Source organism: Nasonia vitripennis (assembly GCF_009193385.2).
Source record: "Nasonia vitripennis strain AsymCx chromosome 1 unlocalized genomic scaffold, Nvit_psr_1.1 chr1_random0003, whole genome shotgun sequence".
Classification (NCBI taxonomy): Eukaryota; Metazoa; Arthropoda; class Insecta; order Hymenoptera; family Pteromalidae; genus Nasonia; species Nasonia vitripennis.
Window position 1 is genome coordinate 311140 of NW_022279589.1, and position 12883 is coordinate 324022.

Consider the following 12883-nt stretch of genomic DNA (forward strand, 5'->3'; position numbering starts at 1 on the left):
CGCGTCTGATTCCAATATTCACCACCAGGGTGCAACACGATTGACACTGGACAAATGTTGGCACCTCTGACTGATCAGCAGTGGTGTTTTTGGCGCGTTATTCAAAAATCTGCTAGAGCGGGAGTTTTGAAAATTTAAGAAAATTTTTCTTATTATCAAAAATTTTGATAATTTTCCTAAGCCAAAATTAGTACAATTCCTTACATGCCAAGATGGCGCCAGGACGGAACAAGCCTCCTGACAGTTGTCGCAGTAATTTTGCATGTTGTAAGCATAAACCAGCAATAACAGCAGTGTGCGTTATTTGAGATGAGGCTTATCACCATAGTTGCCTTAAACAAAAAAATGAAAACTATAAATTCGTTGGCAATAATCTCATAGTTTGCCCCGAACATAGCTATCAAAACGTAACCTCAAAAATTGATGAGGAAGTTTTAAGCGAATCTGCCTCACTTTTAATAGCGCAGATTAAGCTAAAAAAATCTGATGATGTGAGAAATTACCTATTGGCTGAAACTAGTGACAAAACTCAAGACTTGCAAGAGGCTGAATCCATCGAAGAAAGTGATATTGAACTTTTAAGAACTGAAAATATGCTGTTAAAAAAGCTAGTGAGCGAACTTACTAAGAAAAACTTCTAAGAAGAACTACCTTCTTAAAGAAAAATTGCAAAACATCAAGAGTGGGACTGACGTTAAGTTACGCACGTACTCAGATACCATTAAGTACTTAAGAGCAATTCAGAAAAAAGTTCCTAAAATATCTGTCAAGAAAATCAATAACAGCAACATCGATGTCATGAAATCGGTAATTGAATGTCTCACAGCCGAAAAAAACATTCAAATAAAAAACATATACGTTAACAAAAATGATAAATTTATTATAAGCTGCCTGAATGCTATCAGTGCTGAATTAACGGAGACAGTACTGAAAGAAAAACTAGAGGACGAATGTAACATAACAAAGAATGAATTAAATAATCCGAAAATCAAAATAGTGGGTGTCGAAAATTATATGAACATACAAACCAAGGAAATCAAAAAGGACATTAATGAAAGAAATGTCAGTGACTTTGAAAAGAACGGAGAAGTTCTGCATATGTACAAGAACAAGCACAACAACTTAAGCACTGTTCTGATGGAAGTCCTAGCTGAGATCTACAAGCACATAAGAGAAAATAGCAACAAAATTTTTGTTGGGTATCAACACTGTAAAGTCTATGACTTAGTAAACATCTGCCCATGTTTCAAGTGCGGGAGATTCGGACACAATGCTAAAAAATGCAGAGATGATACCTTGTGTTTAAAATGTTCTGAAACCCATAAAACGAGTGATTGTGATAAAGACAGTTCAAAGTGCATAAACTGTCACTATAGTAATACGAGATATAAATCAAAGCTAGACACAAAACATTTCACCTATGACTCCAGTCAGTGCAGCATCTTGAAAAAAAAAGATAGATATATCGACTCCGTCGATTATCCCATCAAACCCACCTTACCGGCAACTGAATCAGTCTATCGCAACCTGGAATCAGCAAACAGGCTCGAAGTATCTGTAGATGTCAATAATGCTGCGGATACGGAATTTCGGCACATGAAAATAACACTCCACGCAATAAATCGAAAAAAGAACCTCAACATAACTCAAGACCACATACAAGACGTGATCAACAAGTACTATTGAACCAACCAAAGCTTCACTCCACTGCTTCCATACCAGTCAACAAAAGCGATAAAAACGAGACTAAACATAGGTAACATGGATACTTTTGATTATTTAGATAAGTTTCAAAATGAATCAATGCAAAAAGAAAGGACATGCAGTAATATTGAAAATTTTAATAAAGTTATAAACAACAAAAAGGATATTGGTTCGTCTCTATCGGTCTTCCCGAGGCAAGTTGTCTGGTGAGAAAGGACAAAAAGGATATTATCCTGCATGTAGATATTCGAAGTATAAATGCAAATTTTGATAAACTAAAAATTTTAATAGAGAGTTTAGCTATCAAACCAGCGATTATGATATGTTCCGAAGTTTTTCAGCAAGTTAATTATAATTTACACCAACTGAATGGCTCAGATTATGATTATATAATTTACTATAACGACAGTAGGATACATAGGAATGATGGCGTCATTGTATTTGTCAATAATAATCTAGTCCAACATACCAAAGTTGTTGAAGCAGGTAGAATTAAAATAATAAATACTAGGATAACCTTAAACGATAAAAATAGTCTTGAAATATCGGCTATGTACAGATCGCATGGGATACCAAAGACTGAGTTTATACTAGACCTTAATAATTACTTAACTAAAAAGAGAAATGTAAAAAATCACTTAGTGATAGGTGATTTTAATATTGACCTGCTAGACTGAGATCACTATAGTCAAGATTTCTTATGCAATTTTCTTGATAAGGGATATATTCCTGGTTTTGCAGGTATTACAAAGCCAACTATTAGTAGAGCCAAGGGATCATATATCGACAATATTTTCATTAAGTCTCATAACATTAACACTGGAAGAAACTGGAATGAAATTATGTCGATGGATGATCCAATTTTGGCTGTAGAAAAATTGTTGAACGAGATCAAGCTATGCGTAGAATTAGCAAAAACAAAGAAAAAGGCTAAAAAATACACTGGTCGAAAAAACTGGATAACTGATGCAATAGTGAGGTCGTGTAACTAAAGAGTTTTTATATAGTTTATGGCAACTAGATGTGCAGAACGATAAACCAAACACTATATAAAACTTATGCAAAAATTTTAGATAAGGTAATTACCGACGCTAAAATAAAATATGAATCAAATCTTATTCAAAATAATTCCAATAACCCAAAAACACTTTGTGAAATAATAAATATGAAAATCAGGAAAGTTAAAAAATGCAATGATGTCATAAATTACATAAAAATAAATTATTAAAAAATTACTGATAAATTCAGATAGCGCAAAATATGAATCCTTTTTTTGTGATATAGGTAGAAATCTAAGTGCTAATATCGTTAAACCAGTAAATACTGGACTTAAGCTACCTGCCATGAATCCTATCTCTATTCTTTTAAAGCCAACAAGTACAGCAAAAATAATAAGTATTATTAATGCAATGGAATTAAAAAATGGAGGAGTTGATAAAATAAATGCAAAAACCTTGAAACTGCTATGTAAACACATTGCAAGTCCTCTAATTCATATTTTCAAAAAGTGTATTGAGAAATCGATATGGCCAGATTCTTTAAAAATGGCCTAAGTAGTGCCAGTCTATGAATCAGGAACGAAACATAAAATTACGAATTATCGACCCATCTCTCTCATATCCAATGTTGCAAAGATTTTTAAGCGAATTATATATAATAGAATTCATGATTTTGTAGAACAGAGCAATATAATCTCGAAGCAACAATTTGGTTTCATGAGGAAGATTTGTACAAAAGATGCTCTAAAGTACATAACTAATGCACTATATAATCATGTTGATAAGAATAAGCCTACGATTATAACATTCCTTGACCTGGCGAAAGCTATCGATACTGTTGACCATATCATACTACTGGTAAAACTTCATTGCATTGGAATTAGGGGCCAAGCGTTGGATCTTCTTTTCAGTTATTTGAGTGACAGATACCAAGTAGTCAAAATAGACGGTATTCAAAGTGATAGCTCTGTGGTTAACACAGGCGTTCTACAAGGAACGATCTTGGGACCGCTACTTTTTATCCTGTACATAAATAATGTCTTAAAAAAGATCCTCCCCGAGGCTCTAATTTTGTATGCAGATGATACTGCTATTATAGCCACTCGTAAAAATTGGATAGAAGCCCAAGATACCATGAACAATTTTCTAAGTGTGATATCGGAGTGGCTGGCATTAAATAAGTTGTTATTAAATGTAGGAAAGACTGTTTGTATGACTTTTGGGAGCAGTATCGGAAGTGTACCAGCTCAAGTAAACATCAAAATCCTCGACAAAATTTTAACGAGCGTAGAACATTTTAAATATCTAGAAATTGTTTTTGATAGCAACCTAAGGTGGGAAAATCACATGAAACATATAATCGGGAAGACAAAAAGCTACAAGAAACCAAGTTCAAAAGCTACAAAATAAAATTTAATAAATCATAAATAAAAATAAGTTTCCATCACACGACAATCCTCTAATATAGTACAACTTTTTGCTCTTGAATCTTTGAAGCTGCATTATTATGATCTAAAAGAAAAATACCTAGCATCAGATAGTATTACTAGAAATAGAAGCATGCTATAAGCAAACATGGATTTAAATAATTTATCACTAAGCTTTGAATTTTTAGTCAATAATGGACATTAAGAAAGAATTTTCTCCTACAGTGACTTTCTTTATTTTGATGTTTGCTACCTTTGTGATTTTTTTAGGAATGCTCAAAGCAATTCATAATCTTTGCCACAGGCTGTAAATATGAAATTTAATCATTTTAGCACAGATTTATGGATATCTTCATTTTAAAATTTTTTGGTGGTCGTAGTCCAGATCGAAATCTTACTTTCACCAATATTAAGGTTTAAATGGCTTATAAGATAAGTTTAACATATATATATATATATATATATATATATATATATATATATATATATATATATATAAAGTATTTTTATTGAAAAATTCAGAAAATTTTACAAAAAAAGGTATCCGGATAGTTTTAGTTAAAAATGCATCCCTTATAAGCTACAAATAATTGAAAATAAACAAAAAATGCAAAAATTGCTTGAAATCTCAACTTTGACCAGCTAGAACCCTAGGCCAAATGAAGGAATCGCGCTGAATTTTTTTTTTGGGAGTCAAGTACAACATATAGAATATATATATGTATAGTTTGGGCAAACATTAAAATCTTCATCTTCGATTTCACAGAGAACCACCCATATTTATATACATACATGGATGAATAGAGATTATTTTAAAATTGGTCCAGATGAAAGGGATGCTGCGATTAAATATTTGTGCAAATATGCTGTTTTTTTTTAAGCTATCTATTAGTAAATATGAGATAACGAATGCTTTATGTATTTATGCACATCATAAGATGTAATCAGTAAATTTGGTCCAGTTAAAAGGGATGCTGCTATTAAATATTTGTGCAAATATAATTTTTTTTTTAAGTTATTGGTTTGTGAATATGAAATGACGATTTATGTATTCATGCATAACGCAAAATGTTAACTGCAGATTTGGTCCAGATGAAAGGCATGCTGCAAATAATTTTATTGAGCTAATATGATTTTTTTTTTCAAAACTATGTGTTTGTGAATATGAAATGACGAACGCCGCATGGTTTCATGCATATTACAAAACGTAATCTGCAGTTTTGGTCAAGATCAAAAGAATGCTGCAAATAATTTTATATACGGATATGATTTCTCTTTTAAAGCTATCTGTTTGTGAATATTAAATGACTAATGCTGAATGCATTTATGCATATCACAAGATGTAATCTGCAGATTTGATCGTGATGAAAGGGATGCTGCGAATAATTATTTCTGCAGATATGATCCTTTTTTCAAAGCTATGTGTTTGTGAATATGAAATGACAAAAATCGTTATGTAATTATTTTCTTTATATAAAGAGCACTTATATGAGTTTATCAGTAGAAAGAGATAAATTAATATTGATCAATATAAATTTTTTTTAAATAAACCGTAACTTATAATCAAATAGATGTTTTAAACAAACATTACCATAAATTATATACTTCCATTAATGTATTATATATGTTTACTATAATATTCAAATATATTTTATATAAATTTACTGCACATCCCAAGCTGATGTGAACTTTTAATATTTTAACGTATAGGGAACAAACATGGTTTTGCTATATACATATAAATACTTATATGCAGTAGAAAATAGAATAAGAATACGTTATGCATCAATTTTTTGCTGATTTAATACCTCTAGGCCCTAATATGATTAATTAAAAATTCATATGTTTAATTAGTTTTTAAAACGGCAGCTCTCCAATATGGCGGCTCGAAGGATAAAGACCTAACCTAACGTACGGGCATTTGAGTGCATAAATTCAGTCATCAAGAATCTATTTTGATTTTGAAGCATCATCTCTCATCTCTATTATGTAGCTCTTGTACTTTTGTGTAAGATTCAATTATCCATAGTCATTTCTATTGATTAATCTCAAATGAGATCTCTACTATTAGGTATACTGCTCTTTTAGGTTTACTTCTAAAATACTCTAAGTTTATTATAATCGAAAATTATTTTTTACAGGGTAAAACCGTCTTCAAAAATAGATGCATTTAAGCATTCTGCATTTATTCCACAATCAATATAGTATCATTCTAATTTAGACAACTAAATTTTATCTATTTATAAAATTATAAAAATCAACTTTTTAGATGTGTATCGAACGTTATTTCCTGATACAGGGGGCGGAAAATGTGCTTTAAAATTGTGCTTAATAGTGCATTTTACTCATACTATATCGTAATATATTTTAGATACTATCTTATTTAATAATTTAAATAAGTATTAAATAAAATAATAATAAAATGAATTTATCTTTATATGAGAATATAAAATATGATTTTGTATGAAATTACATAATCTTCCATATTTATATTGATCCTTAGTGAAACAAAAATTCTGCACATAACAGTTTCCATCTGAAGATTTCAGACTAAAACAAAAGATAACTAAACAAAACAGAAATTTTCAGCAGAAGATTGTCAGCGTTGAGACAAAGTCAACAGTTATTTACAGGTATTATTGATTTTTTTTCAGTTTTTTTTTTAGTTTACTGCGGATAATGCCATATTTCAACAGTTTTCAACAGTTACGTTAATTAGATTATATTATCAAGTGGCACGGTAAGCGAGTTTAGGAAGCAGACAAAACCGCGGTGCCCGCGAGACTATTTACTTCTATGTTAAGGTTCGCATTTTTCATTACAAAGAAATAAATGCATTTCTTTCTTGTCTCTAATATATTTTGACTTACATTATGTTTTATTATGCCTAATTATGATTTTGAACGAAAATATTGATGAAAACTACCTTTGATATCATACACGAGTGTGTCATTCGCAAAATGCTCAAATCAATTCAAAAAATTGTTAGGATCGTTAAGTTAGCTGCAACAAGTATTAGGACCGTGAAGTTGGCCGCACAGCTGTTATACACAGATGGATATTGCCTTCTTATAGGTTTTCTGCATGCTTGCTCACTTGTATTTTTTAGTGTCTAGGTGTAGAACTAATTCGAAGGCGGTGTCTAGGTGTACGAAGTGGCCGATGACGAGGTCTAGGTAGTGCGCTTGGTGGTTTTTTGTGTCTAGGTGTAGAAAGAAGGTGAGGGTGGTGACTAGTTGTACAGGGTGGCCGATGACTAGGTCTAGGTGGTGCGCTCCGTGGTTTTTGGGGTGGCCAATGACGAGGTCTTAGTAATTTTTACCATAGTTTTTGGTGTCTAGGTGTAAAAAACATTCAATGGCGGTGTCTAGGTGGTGCGCTATATGGCTTTTTGTCTAGGTTTAAAAATCATTTAAGGGCGGTGTCTAGGTGTACAGGGTGGCCGATGACGAAGTCTAAGTAAAGCTCTCCGGGGTTTTTAGTGTTTAGCTTTAAAAATCATTTGAGGGCGGTGTCTTGGTGTAAAAGGTGGCCGATGACGAGGTCTAGGTAGTGTGCTTCATGGTTTTTGTGTCTAGGTGTAAAAATAATTCGATGGTAGTCTAGGTTACGGGTGGCTGATGACGAGTTCGAGGTCGTGCGATTTATGGTTTTTAGTGTCTACCTGTAAAAATCATTTGAGGGCGGTGTCTAGGTGTACAGGGTGGCCGATGACGAGTTCTAGGTAAAGCGCTTCGTAGTGTTTGGTGTCTAAGTGTAAAAATCATTCGAGGGCGGTGTCTAGGTGTATAGGATAGTCGATGATGAGGTCCAGGTAAAGCGCTCCGTGGTTTTTAGTGTTTAGCTTTAAAAATCATTAGAGGGCAGTTTCTAGGTGTACAAGGTGGTTGATGACGAGATCTAGGTGGTGCGCTTTATGGTTTTTTGTGTCCAAGTGTAAAAATTATTCTGGGGCGGTATCTAGGTGTTCGGGTCTGCCGATGACGAGGTCTAAGTGGTGCGCTTCGTCGTTTTTTGTGTCTATGTGTAAAAATAATTCGAGGGCGGTATGTAGGTGTACAAGGTGGCCGATGACGAGGTCTAGGTAGTTTGCACTTGGTTTTGGTGTCTAGGTGTAGAAATCATTCGAGGACGGCGTCTTAGTGTACAGGGTGGCCGATGAGGTCTTGTCAGTTCGCACTTAGTTTTGGTATCTGGGTGTAGACATCATTTAAGGGTAGTGTATTAGAACAATGTGTGATTTCATGTTGGTGATAAAAATGTTACAATAAAACCATGGTCAAAAGGTGCTAAAGATACTTATATTTTATTTTTAGAAGAAATATGAAATACTTAAAAAAATTTACTCAAAAGATTTAAAATTTTAAAAAATCAACTTCTTAAAAAGTAAAAGGTGAGGCGAGTCAAATATATTCCGTAACAAAATAACAGATATAAAAGAACTAATATTAATTAACGAAAGTTCAGTTTATTATATTCAATCATAATAAAGCAACAACATTTTTTTGATCAATAAAGGGCTCGCTTAACTTAAAGTTAACTTGCTATGATCGTTTTATTTTGTTAATTGGTGAACAACTAAAATTGTTTCTTTATGTATTAGAACGTCATAAAAACACCGTAAGTACAATGAAACAGTCATGGCAAGTTACGTAGTAAGTATCTTGAGAGTTGTTAGTAATTGATAAGTATATAATTTAACTTTAAGTTAAGTAAGCCCTCCATTCACGAAAAAAATGTTGTTGCCATTATGATTAAATATAATTAACTTGACTTTGGTTGATTGATCTCAGCTCTTTTTTATCTGTTATCTCGTTGCAAAATACATCATACTCGCCTAACCTTTTACTTTTTAAAAAGTTAATTTTTTTATATTATCAAATGCGTGTTTTCAAAAAAGTTAAAAAAGATGTGTAGAAATCCGAAGATAGCTGTTTTGATTGCGAACAAACTAGTGAACGTAGAAGAAAGCAATTATAAAAGAATAGTAAACTGTTTTGAACTATAAAAAAACTGTTATTTTTACTTATTAATAGTTATTGTCTGTTGTATTTTATTTATTTTCTGAATTGTAAAATTTTACACCTGAAAAAAAATCTAACTAAAGTATCTAGCAAACTAAATCAAACTGAGACAACAAGAGCTTACTGTTATCTGTGTCTCAATTCTGACATTTTTCTCCTATCATCTTCAGTTAATAACGTTTTTTTCCAATTGTTTTTATTTTTCTTTTTCGTTAGGTGTTGACGATATCGTTATCATTTAATATAAAAGTAAACATTGTATTATGTATTACATTTTAGTACATAATATAAATGTTACAATTGTTATAATCTGACTATTTACATTATATTATTAATGTAAATAAAAAAATGTTTAATTAATATTATTTTATTGTTAGATTTTTTAATATAATTAATACCGTCTTCAAATAATTACAGATTAAAAACATTTTTTAATATTCAAAATTTATTTCTATTTTATTCGATAATTTTTAAGGCGGTGTGCCTGGTGTGTACTGGTATATATATATATATATATATATATATATATATATATATATATATATATATATATATTGCAATAACAATGTTTATCTATCCTGTTGCTTAAAAAGTAATAAAGTTATATCATTATTTAAATAAATTATTTTTACTTCATTTATTATCTGGTATTATTTTTAACCCTAGAAATATTTGTCAACAGATATCTGCACCGCAGGAGCGTTTGTACAGCACATGGATAGGCGGCTCTATTTTGGCATCACTAGACACGTTTAAAAAAATGTGGGTTAGTAAACGAGAATATGATGAAGAAGGACGACGTGCAATACATCGAAAAACATTCTAAATATAATTCTAATTTTATAATTTGGTACTATGTTTATACAAAAAAACACATGGAAAGAGAATTGTAACTTTGTTTTTAAATTTATATTTACAATAATTGAGACATACCATGGATAAATATTTGATACAAACTGTTCTGTTGTTAAGGAAGCTTGTATTTCAAAAAGTATATTAATTAAAATAATTACATATGTAGTATATAATGATTATTAATCGATTTATAAAATAGATGCTGTAACTTGTCAGACTCAACACGAGGAAAAATTTAGTTAGGTTATCCATACTTAGGCACGCTTTTCGTTCACTGGATATTTGAGGACAAATCCTTTTATACAGACACCAGGTAAATGTTACTCCAGCTAGTCACGTATAGCAGGTATGCCAGAGGGGGATCCGCCAATCGTTTGAGAAAATAATGACTGGTTGTATCAAATGCTATATTATATTGAACGATATTATGTAAGGATATGGGCCCATGCAGAAATAAAATTCAAGATTTCGGTAAAAATATTAGACACAGTAGTAGGTTTATTCAGATAACGCATACATAATCTAAACTCTAATGCAAAAACGTAGAGAGAGATCTTTATTTTGCTTAAAGCAAAAAACAATACAATTCGTTGAGATCACATAAGAATGTGTCGCATACAAACTAACAAAACGAGAATATTGAAAATATAATTACAGCATTTTAGAAGGTAAAATTGTTTGTCCTACACAGATTAGAATAATACTTTGGTGAAAAATACCGTCACATAAAATCACATTTAGTCATATTAAATATCACAATATTAATTATCACAATAAACGTTCCAACTTTACGCTGTGCACGTGAGGTTTGGTCATAGACCTATCTGTATTGTACATTTAATATCAGAGTACATAATACTGAAAAATTATTACGGCCTATAGGCCGAGTCAGACTAGATTAAAAACGCAGCGCCAGAGGGTTCAGAGTCATCACGATTTGGTGGCCAGCAGATGTCGCCGCAGTGCCCCTTGAAGGAGGCGAGGTATGGTAGATTTCGCAGGGTAGAAGGGAGAGAGTTCCAGAAATTAGCACCCTGGACCTGGAAGGCTCTAGCCCGGGTCTCGGTGTTACATAAGGTCGTATAGTTTGCACTGATCACCTTGAAAACTGTTTAATAATCAAATTCTTATTATATCAGTTAACTGTTTCATTTCAGTTAAACATTTTTACGCGTACCTAAGTTTAGGAACATATTGTTATGTCCAGGTCAATTCACACAAATAAGTACACACTATTTATAAAAGAAGACATAAACTCAGAGTCTTTATTTAATACGTAGAATATGTCTCTGCTCTCAGCAGCTGTCACAATCAGTCTCTAACTAAACAACAACATCCGCGACGTCATTGATCTCGTTGCTAAGGGTAGCTATGCGCGATTCATGGTGTTCGAATCGCGCAACGTTCAGGCTCGATCACAACAATATTTTTCTATGTACATCTCATTATTAGTCCAAAACTATATGTGTATTCCAAATTTTGAGGATGCTTAATTCAAAGGTTGTGCTGCTGCATCTCTCAAAGTTTAATTTATTTAATCTGGAAGGATATTTGCATTGTGCATACCATTAATTTTTAAATGAATGTTTATGTTTTTCTTTTGTTCATGTTCGTTGTAAGGTTCAATCAACCGCGTGTGTTTTTCACAGGAATATGTTTGTTTTGTTTATGTTCGCTGCTAGATTTAATGATTTACGTGAGTTTTTGCAGGTGAATTGCTATTATATCAGTTAACTGTTTCCTTTCAGTTAAACATTTTTACGCGTACCCAAGTTTAGGTACATATTTGTCTATGTACACCTCATTATTAGTCCAAAACTATATGTGTATTCCAAATTTTGAGGATGCATAATTCAAAGGTTGTGCCGCTGCATCTCTCAAAGTTTATTTTATTTAATCTTGAAGGATATTTGAATTGAGCATACCGTTAATTTTTATCTTGGTGTTTATGTTTTTTTTTTTTGTTCGCTGCTAGATTTAATGATTTACGTGAGTTTTCGCACGTACATATCTACGATATTGTTTTTAGCCATGACTATTAGGTTATTTTCAAATGGTTGTTTAAGCCAAGTTCTATGCCTGCATGAAGGTCGTGTAGCTTGCACTTATCATCTTGAAATCTGTTTAATAATCAAATTGTTATTATATCAGTTAACTGTTTCCTTTCAGTTAAATATTTTTACGCGTACCCAAGTTTAGGTACATATGTGTATACCAAATTTTGAGAATGCTTAATTCAAGGGTTGTGCGCTGCATTTCTCAAAGCTTAATTTATTTAATCTTGAAGGATAGTTGAATTGAGCATACCGTTATTTTTATCTTAATGTTTATGTTCGCTGTTAGATTTGTTATTATATCAGATAGCGGTTTTCTCGCAGTTAAACATTTTTACGCGTACCTTAGTATAGGTACATATTTGTCGATATTTTATCCTGTCATAAGAAACAGGTGCTTAAGATTGTAATTTAGTTTATTAAGGCACACGCCCTAAGTAGTGAGAGCCGAAAGTATGCGGCGTTAATGAAATAAAAAAAAACTTTTTTTCCGCGTGCTTAAGTAGCCCAATCTTCTTACTTATTCTAAACATGCTTAGAATATCTATGTTACATTTTCTTCTCGTATATTGGTATATGTCGGGGTAGCTTTAAAAAATCATAACTGATTATAATGTAGCGTAATTTTGAGCAAAGCGTCGTTTGCAAAAATAAGAGCGTCCAGAAGAAAAATATTAAACTGGGTTAAATTAAAAAGGTGGTAAAGAAATTAAAAAAAAATAGATTTAAGTCGTACGTATAATGATCTTAAAATTTAAATCCAAACGAATAGTAAAATTTTGTGGCTTGACTTCATATTTCTTCTTACAATAAGTATCATA

The 12883-nt window shown here is 31.8% G+C and overlaps 1 protein-coding gene across 11 annotated transcripts in view; it reads left to right on the plus strand.

The window, feature by feature from the left end:
- The window catches only part of LOC100114531 (actin-related protein 1), a 256774-nt gene extending 246596 nt beyond the window's left edge, over positions 1–10178 (plus strand). For 9 of the 11 annotated variants that reach the window (XM_032601236.1, XM_031928244.2, XM_032601239.1 and 6 more), the window contains one exon: positions 9836–10178. In XM_032601236.1, coding sequence (XP_032457127.1) covers positions 9836–9909 — 74 coding nt within the window. In that variant the 3' untranslated portion in view covers positions 9910–10178. The remainder of the gene's footprint in view (positions 1–9835) is intronic. The other 2 variants (XR_004345109.1, XR_004345108.1) reach the window with 1 other exon arrangement.
- The last annotated feature ends 2705 nt before the right edge of the window (positions 10179–12883 follow it).